A 24,709-nucleotide genomic window follows, 5' to 3' on the forward strand; every position below is an offset into this window, starting at 1 on the left:
GCAGCAGCAATGGGAGGCCCGTAATCTGCCAGCACCCTATGTCAAAAAATTCTACACACCAGCAGTGTGAGGAGACCTGAAAGTGGCACATGGCAGAGTGTGGCGATGGAGACAGCAGCAATGGGAGGCCGTACAGGGACCCATGAGAGACTCTGGACCTGGCAGCAGCATGAGGAGGCGGTATATAGGGGCCTATGGCAGATTAGGGGCCTGGCAGCAGCTATGGGAGGCCCGTAATCTGCCAGCACCCTATGTCAAAAAATTCTACACACCAGCAGTGTGTGAGGAGACCTGAAAGTGGCACATGGCAGAGTGTGGCGATGGAGACAGCAGCAATGGGAGGCCGTACAGGGACCCATGAGAGACTCTGGACCTGGCAGCAGCATGAGGAGGCGGTATATAGGGGCCTATGGCAGATTAGGGGCCTGGCAGCAGCTATGGGAGGCCCGTAATCTGCCAGCACCCTATGTCAAAAAATTCTACACACCAGCAGTGTGTGAGGAGACCTGAAAGTGGCACATGGCAGAGTGTGGCGATGGAGACAGCAGCAATGGGAGGCCGTACAGGGACCCATGACAGACTCTGGACCTGGCAGCAGCATGAGGAGGCGGTATATAGGGGCCTATGGCAGATTAGGGGCCTGGCAGCAGCTATGGGAGGCCCGTAATCTGCCAGCACCCTATGTCAAAAAATTCTACACACCAGCAGTGTGAGGAGACCTGAAAGTGGCACATGGCAGAGTGTGGCGATGGAGACAGCAGCAATGGGAGGCCGTACAGGGACCCATGAGAGACTCTGGACCTGGCAGCAGCATGAGGAGGCGGTATATAGGGGCCTATGGCAGATTAGGGGCCTGGCAGCAGCTATGGGAGGCCCGTAATCTGCCAGCACCCTATGTCAAAAAATTCTACACACCAGCAGTGTGTGAGGAGACCTGAAAGTGGCACATGGCAGAGTGTGGCTATGGAGACAGCAGCAATGGGAGGCCGTACAGGGACCCATGACACACTCTGGACTTGGCAGCAGCATGAGGAGGCGGTATATAGGGGCCTATGGCAGATTAGGGGCCTGGCAGCAGCTATGGGAGGCCCGTAATCTGCCAGCACCCTATGTCAAAAAATTCTACACACCAGCAGTGTGAGGAGACCTGAAAGTGGCACATGGCAGAGTGTGGCGATGGAGACAGCAGCAATGGGAGGCCGTACAGGGACCCATGACACACTCTGGACTTGGCAGCAGCATGAGGAGGCGGTATAGGGGCCCATGGCAGATTAGGGGCCTGGCAGCAGCAATGGGAGGCCCGTAATCTGCCAGCACCCTATGTCAAAAAATTCTACACACCAGCAGTGTGAGGAGACCTGAAAGTGGCACATGGCAGAGTGTGGCGATGGAGACAGCAGCAATGGGAGGCCGTACAGGGACCCATGAGAGACTCTGGACCTGGTAGCAGCATGAGGAGGCGGTATATAGGGGCCTATGGCAGATTAGGGGCCTGGCAGCAGCTATGGGAGGCCCGTAATCTGCCAGCACCCTATGTCAAAAAATTCTACACACCAGCAGTGTGAGGAGACCTGAAAGTGGCACATGGCAGAGTGTGGCGATGGAGACAGCAGCAATGGGAGGCCGTACAGGGACCCATGAGAGACTCTGGACCTGGCAGCAGCATGAGGAGGCGGTATATAGGGGCCTATGGCAGATTAGGGGCCTGGCAGCAGCTATGGGAGGCCCGTAATCTGCCAGCACCCTATGTCAAAAAATTCTACACACCAGCAGTGTGAGGAGACCTGAAAGTGGCACATGGCAGAGTGTGGCGATGGAGACAGCAGCAATGGGAGGCCGTACAGGGACCCATGACAGACTCTGGACCTGGCAGCAGCATGAGGAGGCGGTATATAGGGGCCTATGGCAGATTAGGGGCCTGGCAGCAGCTATGGGAGGCCCGTAATCTGCCAGCACCCTATGTCAAAAAATTCTACACACCAGCAGTGTGAGGAGACCTGAAAGTGGCACATGGCAGAGTGTGGCGATGGAGACAGCAGCAATGGGAGGCCGTACAGGGACCCATGACACACTCTGGACTTGGCAGCAGCATGAGGAGGCGGTATAGGGGCCCATGGCAGATTAGGGGCCTGGCAGCAGCAATGGGAGGCCCGTAATCTGCCAGCACCCTATGTCAAAAAATTCTACACACCAGCAGTGTGAGGAGACCTGAAAGTGGCACATGGCAGAGTGTGGCGATGGAGACAGCAGCAATGGGAGGCCGTACAGGGACCCATGAGAGACTCTGGACCTGGCAGCAGCATGAGGAGGCGGTATATAGGGGCCTATGGCAGATTAGGGGCCTGGCAGCAGCTATGGGAGGCCCGTAATCTGCCAGCACCCTATGTCAAAAAATTCTACACACCAGCAGTGTGTGAGGAGACCTGAAAGTGGCACATGGCAGAGTGTGGCGATGGAGACAGCAGCAATGGGAGGCCGTACAGGGACCCATGAGAGACTCTGGACCTGGCAGCAGCATGAGGAGGTGGTATATAGGGGCCTATGGCAGATTAGGGGCCTGGCAGCAGCTATAGGAGGCCCGTAATCTGCCAGCACCCTATGTCAAAAAATTCAACACACCAGCAGTGTGTGAGGAGACCTGAAAGTGGCACATGGCAGAGTGTGGCGATGGAGACAGCAGCAATGGGAGGTCTCCCATTGTCCCAACATGGCTCAAATAGTCCCAACATGGGCCCCCTGGCCACGCTTGACTTTCTGGCCACATAGTCGACATACGGCTACGTTTACTTCCTCGGGCGGCTTGACGAAAAATTGCCACACCGCCGAGTAGGAAACTTTGCCCCCGATACTCCTCACTGGCTGACTGCTGCTTCCTCCGTGCACACCGGCACCACTACTGGCCGTGGTGGTAGGCTGCAGTGGAGCTGGTGCTCTACTCCGTGGCCGTTTGGCTCCACTGACACTGCTTCCACTGACACTGCTGCGACCCTGCTGCTGTCTCCTGGGCAACCCACCGACTGTTTCGCTCACTGCCAAGCTGCCACCCTCTTCTCCTGATGATGCGGAAGAAATTGCCTGATGACGACGAGGCTGCCAAGTGCGATCAACCTCCTCATCATCAAGTAGGGTCTCCGCCTCACTACTAGCCCCCTCGGCTGCGTCTGGGTCAGAGACAGACCTGTCTCTAGACCGGCTACCGGGCCACTCTCCTCGCCACTACTTCTTCGCCTAGCTGCTGAAAAGGCGTATGTCTCCCCCCGTTCCTGACCGCCCTCTGTTAGCTCTTCCTCACTGTACAGTGGGGCTGAGCCCACAGCATGCGATACTTCGCTTGGTGAGGGAACACCAAAGGACAGGGGCAGGTAGAGGACACGTGATTTCAGTGGGCTTGGTCCCGGGCCATGCCAACTAACGGTTGTGTCTGACGTACCCACCGACCGTTGGCTGTAGGTGTCAGAGGTGACCTGGGAAGAGGAAGACGACCGAGCCAACCAATCGATGACAGCAGGGTTGTCGGTGGAGACACGACCGCTGGATGACACCGGGAGCACTGGCCTCTGGCTGCGAATAGTGCTGCCTCGACCCCTTCCTCTGCTGCCACGTCTGCTCGCTCCTAAAACATTGCCTCCTCTGCCACTCCTCTGCATGTTGTCTGACATACTCTTTAATTAAACGATTATGTGTCCCTGAGTAACAATTCTGTGTCCCTGAGTAACAATTCTGTGTCTGTGCGAGTAACAATTCTGTGGCCCTAAGTAACAGTTCTGTGGCCCTCAGTAACAATTCTGTGTCCCTGATTAACGTTTCTGTGGCCCCAAGTAACAGTTCTGTGGCCCTCAGTAACAATTCTGTGTCTGTGCGAGTAACAATTCTGTGTCTGTGCGAGAAACAATTCTGTGGCCCTAAGTAACAGTTCTGTGGCCCTCAGTAACAGTTCGGTTTCCCTGAGTAACAATTCTGTGTCTGTGCGAGTAAGAATTCTGTGTCTGTGCGAGTAACAATTCTGTGGCCCTAAGTAACAGTTCTGTGGCCCTCAGTAACAGTTCTGTGTCCCTGAGTAACAATTCTGTGTCTGTGCGAGTAACAATTCTGTGTCTGTGCGAGTAACAATTCTGTGGCCCTAAGTAACAGTTCTGTGGCCCTCAGTAACAATTCTGTGTCCCTGATTAACGTTTCTGTGGCCCCAAGTAACAGTTCTGTGGCCCTCAGTAACAATTCTGTGTCTGTGCGAGTAACAATTCTGTGTCTGTGCGAGTAACAATTCTGTGTCTGTGCGAGTAACAATTCTGTGGCCCTAAGTAACGGTTCTGTGGCCCTCAGTAACAGTTCTGTGTCCCTGTGTAACAATTCTGTGTCTGTGCGAGTAACAATTCTGTGGCCCTAAGTAACAGTTCTGTGGTCCTCAGCAACAATTCTGTGTCTGTGCGAGTAACAATTCTGTGGCCCTAAGTAACAGTTCTGTGGCCCTCAGTAACAATTCTGTGTCTGTCCCTGAGTAACAATTCTGTGGCCCTAACTAAAGTTTCTGTGGCCCTAAGTAACAATTCTCTGGCACTCAGTAACAATTCTGTCTGTCCCTGAGTAACAATTCTGTGGCCCTAATAACGTTTCTGTGGCCCTAAGTAACAATTATCTGGCACTCAGTAACAATTCTGTCTGTCCCTGAGTAACAATTCTCTGGCACTCAGTAACAATTCTGTCTGTCCCTGAGTAAAAATTCTGTGGCCCTAAGTAAAGTTTCTGTGGCCCTGAGTAACAATTCTCTGGCACTCCGTAACAATTCTGTCTGTCCCTGAGTAACAATTCTCTGGCACTCAGTAACAATTCTGTCTGTCCCTGAGTAAAAATTCTATGGCCCTAATTAAAGTTTCTGTGGCCCTAAGTAACAATTCTCTGGCACTCAGTAACAATTCTGTCTGTCCCCGAGTAACAATTCTGTGGCCCTAAGTAACGGTTCTGTGGCCCTCAGTAACAGTTCTGTGTCCCTGTGTAACAATTCTGTGTCTGTGCGAGTAACAATTCTGTGGCCCTAAGTAACAGTTCTGTGGTCCTCAGTAACAATTCTGTGTCTGTGCGAGTAACAATTCTGTGGCCCTAAGTAACAGTTCTGTGGCCCTCAGTAACAATTCTGTGTCTGTCCATGAGTAACAATTCTGTGGCCCTAACTAAAGTTTCTGTGGCCCTAAGTAACAATTCTCTGGCACTCAGTAACAATTCTGTCTGTCCCTGAGTAACAATTCTGTGGCCCTAATAACGTTTCTGTGGCCCTAAGTAACAATTATCTGGCACTCAGTAACAATTCTGTCTGTCCCTGAGTAAAAATTCTGTGGCCCTAAGTAAAGTTTCTGTGGCCGTGAGTAACAATTCTCTGGCACTCCGTAACAATTCTGTCTGTCTCTGAGTAACAATTCTCTGGCACTCAGTAACAATTCTGTCTGTCCCTGAGTAAAAATTCTGTGGCCCTAAGTAAAGTTTCTGTGGCCCTGAGTAACAATTCTCTGGCACTCCGTAACAATTCTGTCTGTCCCTGAGTAACAATTCTCTGGCACTCAGTAACAATTCTGTCTGTCCCTGAGTAAAAATTCTATGGCCCTAATTAAAGTTTCTGTGGCCCTAAGTAACAATTCTCTGGCACTCAGTAACAATTCTGTCTGTCCCTGAGTAACAATTCTCTGGCACTCAGTAACAATTCTGTCTGTCCCTGAGTAAAAATTCTGTGGCCCTAAGTAAAGTTTCTGTGTCCCTGAGTAACAATTCTCTGGCACTCCGTAACAATTCTGTCTGTCCCTGAGTATGAATTCTGTGGCCCTAACTAGCGTTTCTTTGTCCCTAAGTAACAGTTCTGTGGCCCTGAGTAACAATTCTGTGTCTGTGCGAGTAACAATTCTGTGGCCCTAAGTAACAGTTCTGTGGCCCTCAGTAACAGTTCTGTGTCTGTGCGAGTAACAATTCTGTGTCTGTGCGAGTAACAATTCTGTGGCCCTAAGTAAAGTTTCTGTGGCCCTCAGTAACAGTTCTGTGTCTGTGCGAGTAACAATTCTGTGTCTGTGCGAGTAACAATTCTGTGGCCCTAAGTAAAGTTTCTGTGGCCCTAAGTAACAATTCTCTGGCACTCAGTAACAATTCTGTCTGTCCCTGAGTAACAATTCTCTGGCACTCAGTAACAATTCTGTCTGTCCCTGAGTAAAAATTCTGTGGCCCTAAGTAAAGTTTCTGTGGCCCTGAGTAACAATTCTCTGGCACTCCGTAACAATTCTGTCTGTCCCTGAGTAACAATTCTCTGGCACTCAGTAACAATTCTGTCTGTCCCTGAGTAAAAATTCTGTGGCCCTAAGTAAAGTTTCTGTGGCCCTGAGTAACAATTCTCTGGCACTCCGTAACAATTCTGTCTGTCCCTGAGTATGAATTCTGTTGCCCTAACTAGCGTTTCTTTGTCCCTAAGTAACAGTTCTGTGGCCCTGAGTAACAATTCTGTGTCTGTGCGAGTAACAATTCTGTGGCCCTAAGTAACAGTTCTGTGGCCCTCAGTAACAGTTCTGTGTCTGTGCGAGTAACAATTCTGTGTCTGTGCGAGTAACAATTCTGTGGCCCTAAGTAACAGTTCTGTGGCCTTCAGTAACAATTCTGTGTCTGTGCGAGTAACAATTCTGTGTCTGTGCGAGTAACAATTCTGTGGCCCTAAGTAAAGTTTCTGTGGCCCTAAGTAACAATTCTCTGGCACTCAGTAACAATTCTGTCTGTCCCTGAGTAACAATTCTCTGGCACTCAGTAACAATTCTGTCTGTCCCTGAGTAAAAATTCTGTGGCCCTAAGTAAAGTTTCTGGGGCCCTGAGTAACAATTATCTGGCACTCAGTAACAATTCTGTCTGTCCCTGAGTAACAATTCTCTGGCACTCAGTAACAATTCTGTCTGTCCCTGAGTAAAAATTCTGTGGCCCTAAGTAAAGTTTCTGTGGCCTTGAGTAACAATTCTCTGGCACTCCGTAACAATTCTGTCTGTCCCTGAGTAACAATTCTCTGGCACTCAGTAACAATTCTGTCTGTCCCTGAGTAAAAATTCTGTGGCCCTAAGTAAAGTTTCTGTGGCCCTGAGTAACAATTCTCTGGCACTCCGTAACAATTCTGTCTGTCCCTGAGTAAAAATTCTCTGGCACTCAGTAACAATTCTGTCTGTCCCTGAGTAAAAATTCTGTGGCCCTAATTAAAGTTTCTGTGGCCCTAAGTAACAATTCTCTGGCACTCAGTAACAATTCTGTCTGTCCCTGAGTAACAATTCTCTGGCACTCCGTAACAATTCTGTCTGTCCCTGAGTAACAATTCTCTGGCACTCAGTAACAATTCTGTCTGTCCCTGAGTAAAAATTCTGTGGCCCTAAGTAAAGTTTCTGTGGCCCTGAGTAACAATTCTCTGGCACTCCGTAACAATTCTGTCTGTCCCTGAGTATGAATTCTGTGGCCCTAACTAGCGTTTCTTTGTCCCTAAGTAACAGTTCTGTGGCCCTGAGTAACAATTCTGTGTCTGTGCGAGTAACAATTCTGTGGCCCTAAGTAACAGTTCTGTGGCCCTCAGTAACAGTTCTGTGTCTGTGCGAGTAACAATTCTGTGTCTGTGCGAGTAACAATTCTGTGGCCCTAAGTAAAGTTTCTGTGGCCCTCAGTAACAGTTCTGTGTCTGTGCGAGTAACAATTCTGTGTCTGTGCGAGTAACAATTCTGTGGCCCTAAGTAAAGTTTCTGTGGCCCTAAGTAACAATTCTCTGGCACTCAGTAACAATTCTGTCTGTCCCTGAGTAACAATTCTCTGGCACTCAGTAACAATTCTGTCTGTCCCTGAGTAAAAATTCTGTGGCCCTAAGTAAAGTTTCTGTGGCCCTGAGTAACAATTCTCTGGCACTCCGTAACAATTCTGTCTGTCCCTGAGTAACAATTCTCTGGCACTCAGTAACAATTCTGTCTGTCCCTGAGTAAAAATTCTGTGGCCCTAAGTAAAGTTTCTGTGGCCCAGAGTAACAATTCTCTGGCACTCCGTAACAATTCTGTCTGTCCCTGAGTATGAATTCTGTGGCCCTAACTAGCGTTTCTTTGTCCCTAAGTAACAGTTCTGTGGCCCTGAGTAACAATTCTGTGTCTGTGCGAGTAACAATTCTGTGGCCCTAAGTAACAGTTCTGTGGCCCTCAGTAACAGTTCTGTGTCTGTGCGAGTAACAATTCTGTGTCTGTGCGAGTAACAATTCTGTGGCCCTAAGTAACAGTTCTGTGGCCTTCAGTAACAATTCTGTGTCTGTGCGAGTAACAATTCTGTGTCTGTGCGAGTAACAATTCTGTGGCCCTAAGTAAAGTTTCTGTGGCCCTAAGTAACAATTCTCTGGCACTCAGTAACAATTCTGTCTGTCCCTGAGTAACAATTCTCTGGCACTCAGTAACAATTCTGTCTGTCCCTGAGTAAAAATTCTGTGGCCCTAAGTAAAGTTTCTGGGGCCCTGAGTAACAATTCTCTGGCACTCAGTAACAATTCTGTCTGTCCCTGAGTAACAATTCTCTGGCACTCAGTAACAATTCTGTCTGTCCCTGAGTAAAAATTCTGTGGCCCTAAGTAAAGTTTCTGTGGCCCTAAGTAACAATTCTCTGGCACTCAGTAACAATTCTGTCTGTCCCTGAGTAACAATTCTCTGGCACTCAGTAACAATTCTGTCTGTCCCTGAGTAAAAATTCTGTGGCCCTAATTAAAGTTTCTGTGGCCCTAAGTAACAATTCTCTGGCACTCAGTAACAATTCTGTCTGTCCCTGAGTAACAATTCTCTGGCACTCAGTAACAATTCTGTCTGTCCCTGAGTAAAAATTCTGTGGCCCTAATAACGTTTCTGTGGCCCTAAGTAACAATTCTCTGGCACTGAGTAACAATTCTGTCTGTCCCTGATTATGAATTCTGTGGCCCTAACTAGCGTTTCTTTGTCCCTAAATATTGATTCTGTGGCCCTCATTAACAAGTCTGTGTCCCTGAGTAATGGTTCTCTGTCCCTAAGTAACTTTTCTCTGTCCCCAATTATCGTTTCTGTGGCCCTAACTCTGTCCCTGTCCCTAGTACAGAGCGGTCTGCCTCTGTTCAATAACTGCAGGCAAATGAAGAATTCCAAAATGGCCGCTATTTATAGCTCGACCATTACACAGTGCTGGCTGGCTGGCTGCTGATTGGCTGATGCGATCACATGTAGTTGAGGAATGCATTATGGGTCAGCGCGCCTTGTCTGCGCGCCTTCCCAGACATCCCCGCTCCGTCGCCGCACATGTCAGCCGCCATTTTCTGAAAAATTTCGATTCGCGCGTCCGAATTAGGCTATATTTCGGATTCGGCACGAATCGAAATTTTTCCGATATTCGACTCGAATTCCACTTCGGATACTTCGATTCGCTCATCTCTAGTGTTAACCAAAGAATAGATAAGGTTTTGATTAATCCTGCCAGGAAATCCCTTTGACATTATACTGTTTGGACAATATGGACTATAGTGACTGTACAACCTAAGAGACAAAGAGCAAAATAAAAATAAGGTTTTGTTTTATGGAAGGTTCATGCATATAAATAAATATCGTGTATTTCATTAATCACTAGAGATCTATTATTTTAATATAGAGAAAAAATAGAGGGAGTCAGTGATAGGTGAACAGATAGATAGATAGATAGATAGATAGATAGATGATGTGTGTTCTCAGAGAAGAAAAATAAAAATAGTAACAAATGGCCATACCTTCTTTTCATTAAATTATTGATGTACATGAAACACGAACAGTTCTGTAGCATTCAGCTAGAGGGTCACCAAGACATTATTGAATAATTTGAATAAAGAAGGGAACTGGTATGGTAATGGAAAATTGAATAATAAAATTAAGTTACTGTTTAACTTCGAAGGACAACATTGGAGAGAGATATCACATGTTTATGACCCTCTTTGTAATGTACCTTTTGATATTTTGTGCATGTGCACAGTATTTTTATTGTGCTGCAAAATAGCAGTTCATAACAAACAAGAAGATACTATGGTGAATGCAAGCATCAAAGAGGATTATTCAGCACTGTAATGTGCCAATATAATAATAACCCCAAACAAATAATCTAGTGGCTGGGATTTATAGAATTGAATGAATATAAGCAAAATGAATACAAAAATCTTAAAATCATAAGAATTTTATTCAGCATGTGTTAAAAAGAACATCCTGGATGATCAAACAAAATTTGCATTCTTGGTACAATAGCTTACTGGTAATATACCACTACTCTCTCCACATCAATTACAAACAGATCTTGCTTTTGAATGACGTTATCCATGTGGTGTGATTTGAGGCATTTCCACAAACTGTCTTCTTCAAGAGTGAATGTGGTACATTTCTGGAATATAATATACATTTTCAATACATGGTCATTGTCATTGACAACCTTGCTATATAATTTTACCAAAATCTTGGTATCTACATACATGATACATGGACAGAAAGAAACATCAGCCATATACAGTAGATTAAAAGCATAGACTGATGTTTTCACTTTGTGAGCAGGGTGCAGCGTGGTGTGTTGGTGGGCAGTGATCACACAGAGGCCAAGGTGATCGAGAACAGTATATTACAGGAAGTTCCAACAAAGTACAATCAGGCTTGGCGTTTAGGCACAGCCACCTGGAGCCACTTATGGAACTGTAGCAGGGGGTCTTCAAACTTTGGATGATGCCGACAGTTTCTGCAATGAGGATCGGGAATGCGGCCTAGCCAGTCCACACCCAAACGGTAGGCTATTTAAAGCAGAGGAGAGGCATAGTCCCTACTCCTCCAGAACCTCTAACTAACTCTTACAACTCTCCCTAACAGATGGGGAACCTGTCTCTACACTAATTACTTCCAACCCAGGAAGTCAGTGCCTTTAAAAGGCACTGACCTCCCCAAAGGTGGATGCACAGGTCAGCCAGGGCAGCAGCATCCAGACAGACAGCTGCTTCCCCAATGATGGCAGGAAGTTGGAGAGGAACTAAGTACCTCTTAACCTTCCTTCCCTTTCTGTATTGCTGCTGTGATCCATCTATAGATGGGAGGAGAGACTGCACCTGCCTACATCTTTACCCCCACTAGAACACATCAACTCTGCTATACATAGGGAACAGCCACATACAGTCATGGCCGAAATTGTTGGCACCCTTGATATTTTTCCTGAAAATCAAGTATTTCACACAAAAAAGGTATTGCATTAACACATGTTTTGCTATACACATGTTTATTCCCTTTGTATGTATTGGAACAAATATAAAACAGAGGCAGAAAAGCAAATATGACATAATGTCACACAAAACCCCAAAAATGGGCTGGACAAAAGTATTGGCACCCTTAACTTAATATTTGGTTGCACACCCTTTGGAAAACATAACTGAAATCAGTCGCTTCCTATAACCATCAATAAGCTTCTGACACCTCTCACCCGGAATTTTGGACCACTCTTCCTTTGCAAACAGCTCCAGGTCTCTCTTATTGGAAGGACACCTTTTCCCAACAGCAATTTTAAGATCTCTCCACAGGTGTTCAATGGGATTTAGATCTGGGCTCATTGCTGGCCACTTCAGAACTCTCCAGCGCTTCTTTGCCATCCATTTCTGAGTGCTTTTTGACGTATGTTTGGGGTCATTGTCCTGCTGGAAGACCCAGGATCTTGGACGCAAACCCAGCTTTCTGACACTGGGCCCTACAGTGCGACCCAAAATCCTTTGGTAATCCTCAGATTTCATGATGCCTTGCACACAGTCAAGGCACCCAGTGCCAGAGGCAGCAAAACAACCCCAAAACATCATTGAACCTCCACCATATTTTACCGTAGGTACTGTGTTTTGTTCTTTGTAGGCCTCATTCCGTTTTCGGTAAACAGTAGAATGATGTGCTTTACCGAAAAGCTCTATCTTGGTCTCATCTGTCCACAAGACGTTTTCCCAGAAGGCTTTTGGCTTACTCAAGTACATTTTGGCAAACTGTAGTCTTGCTTTTTTATGTCTCTGTGTCAGCAGTGGGGTCCTCCTGGGTCTCCTGCCATAGCGTTTCATTTCATTTAAATGTCGACGGATAGTTCGCGCTGACACTGATGCTCCCTGAGCCTGCAGGACAGCTTGAATGTCTTTGGAACATGTTTGGGGCTGCTTATCCACCATCCGGACTATTCTGCGTTGCAATCTTTCATCAATTTTCCTCATCCGTCCACGACCAGGGAGATTAGCTACAGTGCCATGGGTTGCAAACTTCTTGATAATGTTGCGCACTGTGGACAAAGGCAAATCTAGTTCTCTGGAGATGGACTTGTAACCTTGAGATTGTTGATATTTTGCCACAATTTTGGTTCTCAGGTCCTCAGACAGTTCTCGTCTCCTCTTTCTGTTGTCCATGCTTAGTGTGGCACAGACAGACACACAATGCAAAGGTTAAGTGAACGTCTCTCCTTTTTATCTGCTTTCAGGTGTGATTTCTATATTGCCCACACCTGTTACTTGCCCCAGGTGAGTTTACAGGAGCATCACATGCTTGTAACATTCTTATTTATCCGCAGTTGTGAAAGGGTGCCAATACTTTTGTCCAGCCCATTTTTGGAGGTTTGTGTGACATTATGTCGAATTTGCTTTCTTTCCTCCCTTTTTTTGTTTTGTCCCAATACACACAAAGGGAATAAACATGTGTATAGCAAAACATGTGTTAATGCAATACGTTTCGTGAGAAATACATGATTTCCTGGAGAAATATCAAGGGTGCCAACAATTTCGGCCATGACTGTAGGTTGATAAAGGTACTTCCAGCTGTGCTACTAAATAAAAATCATAAAATATATAATAAAAATAGTAGTTATCTCAGGGCAAAAAAAGTAAGCAGGAGAAAAGGAGCATAAGAGCAGACAAAAAGGCTATGCATAAAACATACCTTAATGTTATTAACAATATATTCATCTAAACTGTGTACAACCATTGGTTTCAGGGATCACATAAGTGCCTGTTACTCCCATAGCCACTATATATACTCAGTTTAGGGAGGAGCCTACCTAACCATGTGAGTATAAAGGCCAATCCTTCCTGCTTGGCTATGGGACAGGAAGTGAAGGGAAAACTCCGCAATGGGACACAGATGGTGAAAACAAATCTAACAGGGGTTATTACCCTTCCTTACTCTATACAATGTAAAAAAGCAAGTCCCACTATAGGCGTACACAAGTAGGCTAAACTTGAGAGCTAGTCCCTCTGTTTTGAAACTAAATTCATCAGAGCAATTATGCTTCAAATGTAATTACTCACTGTAAGCGATTGAACTGACCAAGGGCTCTGGTAGAAAACTGTTGGCCTGCAAGATGGTGTTGCCAGCTGTAAGTGTTGGGACTTTCAAATGTGGAAGATGCAAGTATTGCAGCTACATTTTTCTTCTGCTCATGGCAGTAACTGTGATGTATTATATACATTCTAACATTTAATAACACTGTTCTTTCTTTCTTATTGGTTTTATTGATTTTGTTTTTAATTTGAAATATACAGTCAGGTCCATAAATATTGGGACATCGACACAATTCTAAAATGTTGGCTCTATACACCACCAGAATGGATTTGAAATGAAACGAACAAGATGTGCTTTAACTGCAAACTGTCAGCTTTAATTTGAGGGTATTTACATCCAAATCAGGTGAAAGGTGTAGGAATTACAACAGTTTACATATGTGCCTCCCACTTGTTAAGGGACCAAAAGTAATGGGACAGAATAATAATCATAAATCAAACTTTCACTTTTTAATACTTGGTTGCAAATCCTTTGCAGTCAATTACAGCCTGAAGTCTGGAACACATACTGTAGACATCACCAGACGCTGGGTTTCATCCCTGGTGATGCTCTGCCAGGCCTCTACTGCAACTGTCTTCAGTTCCTGCTTGTTCTTGGGGCATTTTCCCTTCAGTTTTCTCTTCAGCAAGTGAAATGCATGCTCAATCGGATTCAGGTCAGGTGATTGACTTAGCCATTGCATAACATTCCACTTCTTTCCCTTAAAAAACTCCCAGCTCCCCTGTACTCCATTATAGTGATATGACATGTATACAGTATGTATATCTCAGCTCCCCTGTACTCCATTATAGTGATATGACATGTATACAGTAATGTATATCCCAGCTCCCCTGTACTCCATTATAGTGATATGACATGTATACAGTATGTATATCCCAGCTTCCCTCTACTCCATTATAGTGATATGACATGTATACAGTAATGTATATCCCAGCTCCCCTGTACTCCATTATAGTGATATGACATGTATACAGTAATGTATATCCCAGCTCCCCAGTACTCCATTATAGTGATATGACATGTATACAGTAATCATAGTAATGTATATCTCAGCTCCACTGTACTCCATTATAGTGATATGACATGTATACAGTAATGTATATCCCAGCTCCCCTGTACTCCATTATAGTGATATGACATGTATACAGTATGTATATCCCAGCTCCCCTGTACTCCATTATAGTGATATGACATGTATACAGTAATGTATATCCCAGCTCCCCTGTACTCCATTATAGTGATATGACATGTATACAGTAATGTATATCCCAGCTCCCCTGTACTCCATTATAGTGATATGACATGTATACAGTAATCATAGTAATGTATATCTCAGCTCCACTGTACTCCATTATAGTGATATGACATGTATACAGTAATGTATATCCCAGCTCCCCTGTACTCCATTATAGTGATATGACATGTATACAGTATGTATATCCCAGCTCCCCTGTACTCCATTATAGTGATATGACATGTATACAGTAATGTATATCCCAGCTCCCCTGTACTCCATTATAGTGATATGACATGTATACAGTAATGTATATCCCAGCTCCCCTGTACTCCATTATAGTGATATGACATGTATACAGTAATGTATATCCCAGCTCCCCTGTACTCCATTATAGTGATATGACATGTATACAGTAATCATAGTAATGTATATCTCAGCTCCACTGTACTCCATTATAGTGATATGACATGTATACAGTAATGTATATCCCAGCTCCCCTGTACTCCATTATAGTGATATGACATGTATACAGTATGTATATCCCAGCTCCCCTGTACTCCATTATAGTGATATGACATGTATACAGTAATGTATATCCCAGCTCCCCTGTACTCCATTATAGTGATATGACATGTATACAGTAATGTATATCCCAGCTCCCCTGTATTCCATTATAGTGATATGACATGTATACAGTAATCATAGTAATGTATATCTCAGCTCCACTGTACTCCATTATAGTGATATGACATGTATACAGTAATGTATATCCCAGCTTCCCTGTACTCCATTATAGTGATGACATGTATACAGTATGTATATCCCAGCTCCCCTGTGCTCCATTATAGTGATATGACATGTACACAGTAATGTATATCCCAGCTCCCCTGTGCTCCATTATTGTGATATGAAATGTACACAGTAATGTATATCCCAGTTCCCCTGTGCTCCATTATAGTGATATGACATGTATACAGTAATCATTACTGTATACATGTCATATCACTATAATGGTGTACAGGGGAGCTGGGATATACATTACTGAGTAATGTATATCCCAGCTCCCCTGTACACCATTATAGTGATATGACATGTTGTATACAGTACTTACTGTCCCCCCGAGTCCCCCGCAGCAGTGGAGAGGGTGTCTCCTATCAATGGAGGAGAGCGGACCTCTCCTGCACCTGTCCCCTCAGCTGCGGTGTCGCAGAAGCGGGTGAGCGGTTTTTTCATGCCCTGATGTAAAATATCAGATGCCTAGGCATTTTGTATTGATATTTAAAGCAGAATTCCAGGAAGAAGGATTTTTTTTATATCCCCAGTGTGTAAGCAAACGTTACCTCTATTGGGGTGTATGCCATATCAGGATTTCTTCTCTGGCCTTCAAAATCTATTGTTTCATTCATGCTGGACAATACAGCTCTTGCTATACTTCCACCACACTGAATATATGATATCTGTGGCTCTCATACACTGAAGCTCTTTTTTTACCCATACAAATAAATGAGCGGTTATATTAAATGCAGGGGACAAGCATAACATTCCTATGATGTTCAGCAAGAGTACTGTATTGCTAAACACTAGAAAAATATTGTGGACTAAAGATTCAAACAATTATGCTTCATATCCAAAATTTTGACAATTTTTTATTTCAGTGTTCAGTAAAACATGGATTATACAGAAAAAACAGTGACTTACATTTCATCCAATGATTGTTACCTGCTACAATTGATTAAACAGTAGATGTAACTAAAAAAAAACCTAGTAACTGATAAACTAAAGTATTAGAGAAACTGAAAAATGTATAAATACAAACTTGTAGTAGTGAGCACCAAACAGCAGTTTTAAAAGTATTATTATATTTTATATTAATTCAACTAATAAGCAATTATGGAGAGTGTAAAGAGGGGTATTAAAGTATACAGTATCTAAAGTCATTTTTTTTTCGACTAGAAAATGCTTAGAAGATCTTTTTACTATCTGTGTCCCATTCAAATATTTCTCTTCACTTCCTGGCCTGTATACACAACAGAAAGTGAAAGGGAATCCAAAAGTGAGGGATTGCCCCTCTTAAGCAGTCATTTGAACAAGTGTCTGCATTGGAAGATTTTTCTGTTTTTGTTGATAACTCAATACGCTCAGTCCTAGTGACAATGGCAGCAAGGACAAATAGAGAGGGTAAATCTTTCCAGTGGGAGCAGATACAGCAATAAAAACTTTAAAGAGGTTCTAACACACACACACACAAAATAAAATGTTTTGCCAATACACTTTAACCAATTCAATACTGGACACTTTCACCCCTGTCCTGCCTATGCTAGTTTTCAGCTTTCACCCTCAGTGCTGTCACACTTTGAATTTACTTCAACTTTGTATCTTTTTTTGAGACAGATAGAGCTTTCTTTTGGTGGTATGTGCTCAACGCGTTATTTTTTTTTTGCTAAATATATGAAAAAAGACCGAAAATGTTGAAAAAAATTGTTTTTCTTTGTTTTGGTTATAAAATTATACAAATAAATAATCTTTCTTCATAAATTTAAGACAAAATGTATTCTGCTACATTTCTTTGGTAAAAAAAATAGCCCAACTAACTGTATTATCATTTAGTCTATAGGAAATTATATATACTGTATGTTTTAAAATTGATCAATCCTGATGTACTGACACCTCTCATTTTTTAAAATCCTAAAATGTCAGGACAGTACACATAACCCCCCAAATGACCCCTTTTTGGAAAGTAGACAGTTGGCATTTAGTAAGAAGCATGGTGAGTTTTGTGAAGTTCTAATTTTTTGTCAAACTTTTTTGGAAAATGAAGAAAATGTTTAAAAAATTGTCACCAGTGTAGTACAGCGTCATCATATAACTGGTGTGGCAGTGATCAAGGACACTGACTGGTGACAGTATGTTTAAAAAAAAATAAATTATATATATATATATATATATATATATACACATACACAGTATATATATATATATATATATATATATATATATATATTCCCCCCTAAATGTTTTTCTTTTTTTTACATACTATGACTGTAGTAGTACAGAGCCATACAATGTTATCCTAGCAACAGTGTACTACTCTGGGGAGGTGATCATTATTTTATTTTTTTTTACACACTCTGATTGCTTACAACAGTAATAATAACCATTTTAATCAATCCTTTTTTATGAATGGCATCCATTCATCCAGTGTTTACTATTGTGAAGCTTTGGCTACAGCTATTACATGGTACAGATGCACTGTGATTGGCCCTGTGTGTACCATGTGATCTCTGTGACCAATCACAGAAATTAACACAATAGTACACAATGAATGGCTATGAACGAAAGCCATTCATTGTGTACAACGGTCATGTGATCTGCTGTGATTGGTCACAGTGATCACATGGTACCAGCAGTGGCCTGGTACACTGATTTGTCACTGGACACAGCGAGTGACAGATTGTGTCGCAGCGCGGCATTATTGTACTGTAAGCCAGGTGGAAAGCAGTTCAGGACCTATTCACACTTCTCTGTTTTCATTCAGAAAAACTCATGCATTTGTTACTTGAAAATGTACTTCATGCAGAAATTCAATTATTTCCTATGTGTTGGGATCACATTAATCTACTCTAGTGTAATGAAAAGGGAGGGTCTATTCAAACATAGGAGTACACTCTGCAACACACATGCAGCAGTGTGAATTCAGCCCAAGACTACATTCACACCGACGAATTAGGTTGGTGCAAATTGCAACAGTAGAAATCCTCTGATTCCTTCTGCAGCTAAGTGCAGCTGCTGGCCTCATCCACTGTGATGACAGGTTGCTGCTAGCCGCAGTTATTTGTGGCTCTCCACACAGCCAGTGATCACCTACACTGTGTGTGTCCACCAACAAGCTGTCATTATAGGGAATGGGGCCGATGGCTGCACCTAGCCACTCACAGCAGCTGCGATTTGCACCAGCATCTCATCTCTGGGTAGAAATCCCTCTCCCACCCCTCAACCATTAGGCAGCTGAAATAAAATAAATACATTTTGCGTAAATTTTTTGCTATTTACCTAGGTTTGCTGTCTATATCCCTCACTGGCGCTGCTTCCAGGTTTATCAACTAATGATAAAGCACTGCAGTCTATGCCCACCAACCAGTTGCCTCTTTCTGACATCTCTACACTGTAATCTTCTGGATCCTGCAAGAACTCTGCCACTGGACAGCAAATAGGAAGAGTTCATGTGACACAGGCAGTGACACCAACACCTCACAGGACGACACTTAGGAAAAGATGATAGGAGACTCTGGGCACGGTGCATCATATCATCATATGACTATGGATTTAGATAAGTATTTCGGTCTTTTAGCATAGTTTTCGTTTTTTTTTTTTAATGAACCAGCAATTAGTTGCTGGGAGCCAGGGCAAGGAGCAGGAGTGAGGTGCAGTGCCCAGCATTCAGATTTAAAGAAATAATAATAAAAAATGTTATATATTATAAACCTCCTAGCTACATGTGACTCTTAGGGCTCATGTACACTGCAGCTGATAAACTCACGTTTAGGAACTGTTCAGCGTTTTTTTCAGCAGCTCCTGAACTCTCCCTAATGTCTTCCTATGTGTCCATGTACACATCTTCGTTTACAGTCATTTACAGGTATTTGAATTTACAGTCGTTTTTTTGAACGCAGAAAACTTGTGTTCGGCAGTCGATTTTATCAGCGCTTCAAACGAAAAATGCTTGTAAATGCTGCTAAACGCGTATAGACGCAGCAAATTGTGTTTATAAGCGTTTGCGTCTGAAATTTTTTTTTAACTCTTCCAGTTCCCAATGCTGTCCAGAGCCTTTTTTCATCATGAAAAATGCATGCAAAGCATTTTCAAGGTACTCAAATGGACAAAACACTGAACACAGGATGTTTCTACCAAGCTTGTCACACATGGTAATGACCAATTTACCATGTGTGACAATACCTCAGACCTCTCCTACCCTTGGAAACAAAAGATATGTTAATGACCATTCACACCTCCAATTCCTCATGAAGACCCCCTGCCAGGTGACCTTAATCACTCACTCCACCAGACACATTTCCCACCCTTGGAAACAAAAGAAATGTTAATGATCAACTCACACCTAATTAGCTCAACACATACTGCTGTCTCTGCTTCTACTCTCTCTATTATTTCTCTGAAACAGTCTGAAATAGTTAATAATTTACCACTTTTCAGTGTATTCTGGGCATTTGGGAGGTTCTCCTGTGCTTATCTTTAAAAAAACGCTTCTAAACGCAAACGCACATAAACACACATAAATGCATTATGCAAACATGGCTAAACAGACGTTTTTTAACCTACGTTTTTCAGCAGTCAGTTTCCATCATTCAGAAATGTCCCGTGTACATGGGGCCTTACGGTCTGAGTAACTGATCCAGAAAAGGTATGAAACAAGCGAAGTTTGAACTACTGACCTGCCCACTTGCTGAAGGTATAGAAACCAGAAGATTAACGACAGTTAGCATTTTCTACAAGTTTTATTCAACACCGGCATAATCCTACCTGTGCAAAGCAGATTCTGCTACACCCTGACATGCTAGATCACATGGTCAGCAACAGATGTGCATTTTGTCTTTTGATGTCCAGGGGATCAGAATCAAATTGATGTTCGATACTCATACATCATACATCTGATTCTAAGTTTAAACCCTTCCCATGCACATTGCTCTTTAGCAGCATTACAAAAACTAACACAAAAAAAGTTTATTAATGCCTGGTTTACACCAATGCATTCTGCTTTTTGTCAATGCATTTTTACCACGTTTTGTGCTTTTTCAGCTTTTTTTTTGTTAAAGGGAAACTTTTTTTGTTGCTGGGCAGAATAAAAAGTCCTTGACCCTTTCCAAAAATGCAGCAGCTCAAAAAAGCATAAATGTGAACATGTCCCACAGGAAACCATGTTAAATAGACTGTAATGCACTTCTGCAAAAAGCACTAAAAAATGGAGTGGTGTGAACCAGGCCTTACAAACAGTATAACAAAAAATAGAATGAAAGATGATGAAAAAAAATTTAGGCTAATTAAAATTTTGACTACAAACTAAAAAGGTAAAAAATAGCAAATTTAAAAGGTTTGCACATGAATGATAACAAAAGAGATAAAAAGAAATACTAAGGGAAGAGCGAAATAAGGGAGTTAATAAAAACTAAGTATTCACTATTTTCTGTGACAGCTGGGCATTGTACCCGGTCTACCAAGAGCACACAGAGCAGTCTGCTCTCTGAAGGACTGAGCTATTAGCTTTAGCTGAGTGACGCAGAGACAGAAGAAGCTCCAGGCCAAACTGCACCCTCCACCCAGCATAGAACCCAAAAGCAGGTGCCGCTTCTGCCTCTGACTGGAACTTGGCTCAGTCCAATCCATGCACCCAATGTCTTCCGTACTGGTAAACCACACCTACACGTTCATTATTATTCTAAAAGTAGGTAACAAATACTGTACAGAGCAAAGTCAGGAGCACTAGGCATACCCCAACTTTTTTTATTCAGTAAGAAAAAAAAAAAAGAAAGAAATGTACAAAGCAAGAAAAGCATAGTAACCAATCAGGATTCATAGATCACTGACCTGACTAAACAGAAATTTGATTGCGTGAACTATTGCACCTTGTATTTTAAAACTGCTCCTGGCACAGGTTTGCGGAATGAACCTGTATGTGCCTCCAGGTTAAAGACGTAATTTTTCATTATAAATTAACACTTGGAGATTCTTTTTTTTAAACAAACACAGTACAATTCAGTGTATTAATTTGTTTCTTTCAATGAAACTGCTTCATTTAAAAGTATTACTCCATACAAACCTGAAAAATAACGGCGATGAAGCCATCCAATTAAAATAAGACCTCAAAATCGACTTCTCTATGGCTAGACACTTGCAAGAAGAAGTTTCAACAGCACTTTAAGTAGTAATACTTCAGCCCCCTTGTAAGAGAGTGAGAATGCTAAGCACCATTATTGCCTCAAAGCCTCTAAACAAATGCAGCCCTTTAGAGCCAGATTCCATTTGATTGGTGGCTGTGGAAAGGGTGAAGGGGGGCAATGCCAGCTCTTAGTAATTACATCCTAATGTATCAACCACCCCCCCTAAGGTTTTTAGGGGCAATGATGGGCTGGCATTTGAAATCAGAGCGCTGAGCATATTTAGGAGAACAGGATGTAGGAGCAGGTGGTGCAGCAGCAGTAAGGGAAGAATAGGAGGTGCCAGCCAAGTGCAGAATGTGTATAATCCTATCCCTCTTGTATTGAATTGTACTGTTGCTGTATTGTCTCCCGTTATACAGGATTTATATAGCGCCAACAGTTTGCAACAGTGCTTCACAATATAATAATAATATTAATAAAGATGGTTTATTAAAAGTGGTTAACAACACTCACAAGATGGCTAAAATCTTCAGACTCATCAGATAGTAGGTCTTTAGCTAGCGTCTTTAGCAGGGTCTGCCGCTATCATCTAGGCTGGAAGATGGGAGAATGGAGCCAGGATGCCCTGTGTACATCAGGAAGTGCACTGGAACCAGCGTGGAAAGCACGAGTGGAAATTACGTCACCGGAGGGAGGAGAGGATCGGGACCAGTATCAGGCTATAACTATCTTTATGCACATACTGCACTTAGCTGGCGCCTCCTGTTCTTCCCTTACTGTCTTCTCTACAGAGCTGGTCACACTCTGCTGATGGCTGCCACCTGTGCCTCTTTGGATTTTTTGTATCTTGTGGAATTCTAGGACTTATTAGGACTTTGTAAGAGTAATTAGGACTTATAAGGACTCCCTTACATATTGTTTGCATTACTATTGGTCCTGGTTAGGCTCCAGATCATACTGTTCTCATGGTGAAGCAGCAGACCTCCCTTCACCACACCCCTTTTAAGGTCTCGAAAACTCACCTTTTGCTAGCCAAATTTTATTATGTGTTCCAGGTAAATCTGACATTTTCATTCAGATAAAGTCTTCTACACTTCCATATACTGTATTCTCCAAACATCAAAAAATGCTATTCCACAAGGAGCAAAAGTTGGCATTTCAGTCGAAAAAACTCTCGCAGGGTTTGATTTTATTGAAATGTTTGGCAATTAGTAATTTAACGGAATTTGTCACAGTCACTGTTCAATTCCACAATGGCATAATCGAGGCCACCATACAGCCCTGAACCTGCCATTATTTATCCAGCCCAGCATGCAAGGCAAGTGATTTCACTAATCTACTGCCACTTCTACAAGTCAAAATTCAGAGATGACATATCTCTGACACATATCAGCCATTCTAACATGTTCTGACAGGTCTCCTTTTTACAAACATTTACCAACAGCCTTATAGATTCCCTTTGCTACAAACCATGTAGTCAAAGCAATTCCATTGTGTATGTTTGGCTGTCCTTTGTCTGATCTCCTTATCTTTATTCAGAATCATTTCACTGTAGATGTAACCTAAGAAAAGGACATCTACAAATGGCAGAAAATGGTGATAAAATAAATGTGTCTATCCTATTACACATTGGAGAAAAAACAATATAATCCTATACAGTACAGCTACAACTATTTTATATACTGCATTATTTTCAAATATACAATGGATGCCATTCAGCAACAGGCTGGCGAAGAGTTTGCATCATCATGTCCCAATGGTTATGGCCTGACGTGGTCTTCTGGTTACCCAGGGAAGTTTGTCCAATGAGCTTCCTCCCATTGGCTATAGTTTCATAAAGTGAGATGAGGACCAGACAGTGAGTTTTTCTAGGATCAGGAAGGCTGAAAAGAAAAGTTTCATTGAAAACTGTCACTTTTGACTTTGCTCGCAGACTAGATTTCTGGTGCTTTTGCTTATGTTGATTGCTGAAGACATCTATTCTGGCGTACACATCTGAAATGTAAATAGATCATATAATCAGTGCAAAACATAAAACAAGAGATTGGAGAACTTAAAGATTACTTTTTTAAAAAAAGTACTAAACAATTTTTTTTTTCCTAAAGGGTGAGAAAGAGTTAACAGATTGCTCATTGTGACCCCATTGGGGTGACTGTCCCTCACTCCCTACCCCTATGGCATTCATACAAGAAATGGAGGGTGAGGTCATGTAGATACAGTTATGGCCAACAATATTGACACCCCTGCATTTCTGTCAGATAATGCACCACTTTGCCCAGAAAATGGTTGCAATTACAAATGTTTAGGCATTCTCATGTTTATTCTTTTGTTTGTATTGGTATGACACAAAAAAGTAGAGAAACTAAAAGCCAAATCTGACATCCACACAAAACCACAAAAATGGACTGGACAAAATTACTGGCACCCTCAATTTAATATCTGGTAACACACTCTTTGGAAAAAATAACTGAAATCAATGGCTTCCTTTAGCCATCAATGAGCTTCTTACAACTCTCTAATGGAATTTTGGACCACTCTTCTTTCGCCAACTGCTCCAGGTCTCAGATTGGAAGGGTTCCTTTTCCCAACTGCTAGGTGCTCTATGGGATTGAGATCTGGACTCATTTTTGGCCAGTTCAGTACTCTCCAGTGCTTTGTCTGAAATCATTTCTGTGTGCTCTTTGACGTGTGCTTTGAGTCATTGTCCTGCTGTAAGACCCATGACCTCTGACAGAGACCCAGCTTTCTGACACTGGGTCCTACATTGCACCCCAGAATTCTGTGGTAGTCTTCAGATTTCATAATGCCAAGCACACGGTCAAGACATCCAGTGCCTGAAGCAGCAAAGCAACCCCAAAACATCAGTAAACCTCCACCATGTTTGACTGTACAGACTGTATTCTTTTCTTTAAAGGCCCCATTGATTTTTCTGAAAACAGTAGAATGATGGGTTTTACCAAAAAGCTGTAATTTGTTTTCACCTCTCCACAGCACATTCTCCCAGAAGGATTTTGGCTTCCTCGGGTAAGTTTTGGAAAACTCCAATCAGGCTTTTTTATGTTTCTGTGTCAGCAGTGTGGTCCTCCTGGGTCTCCTACTATAGCGTCCCTTTTCATTCAGATGCTGCCGTATACCCTGTACCCTGTGCCTGAAGGTCATCTTGAAATTTTCTGGAAGTTGCTTGAGGTTCTTTAGCTACCATTCAAACAATCCTTTGTTGCAATCTTTGATCATTTTTTCTCTTTCGTC

At 42.9% G+C, this 24,709-nt stretch overlaps 1 protein-coding gene across 3 annotated transcripts in view; it reads right to left on the reverse strand.

The window, feature by feature from the left end:
* Nucleotides 1-10,165: 10,165 nt before the first annotated feature.
* LOC149445672 (synaptotagmin-1-like) overlaps nucleotides 10,166-24,709 on the reverse strand; it is a 102,908-nt gene continuing 88,364 nt past the window's right edge. The window contains exons 9-10 of one of the 3 annotated variants that reach the window (XR_016306373.1): nucleotides 19,905-23,455; nucleotides 10,166-10,382 (exon numbers count right to left, since the gene is read on the reverse strand). Coding sequence is in view for 2 of the 3 variants with exons in the window: in XM_089653600.1 (XP_089509726.1) it covers nucleotides 23,154-23,455 (302 nt within the window). In the remaining variant the exon portion in view is untranslated. Of the gene's footprint in view, nucleotides 10,383-16,190; nucleotides 23,456-24,709 lie in introns of those variants that run through there. The other 2 variants (XM_089653601.1, XM_089653600.1) reach the window with 2 other exon arrangements.

Source organism: Staurois parvus, unplaced genomic scaffold (assembly GCF_062004578.1).
Source record: "Staurois parvus isolate SC_StPar_1 unplaced genomic scaffold, SC_StPar_1.0 ptg000715l, whole genome shotgun sequence".
Classification (NCBI taxonomy): Eukaryota; Metazoa; Chordata; class Amphibia; order Anura; family Ranidae; genus Staurois; species Staurois parvus.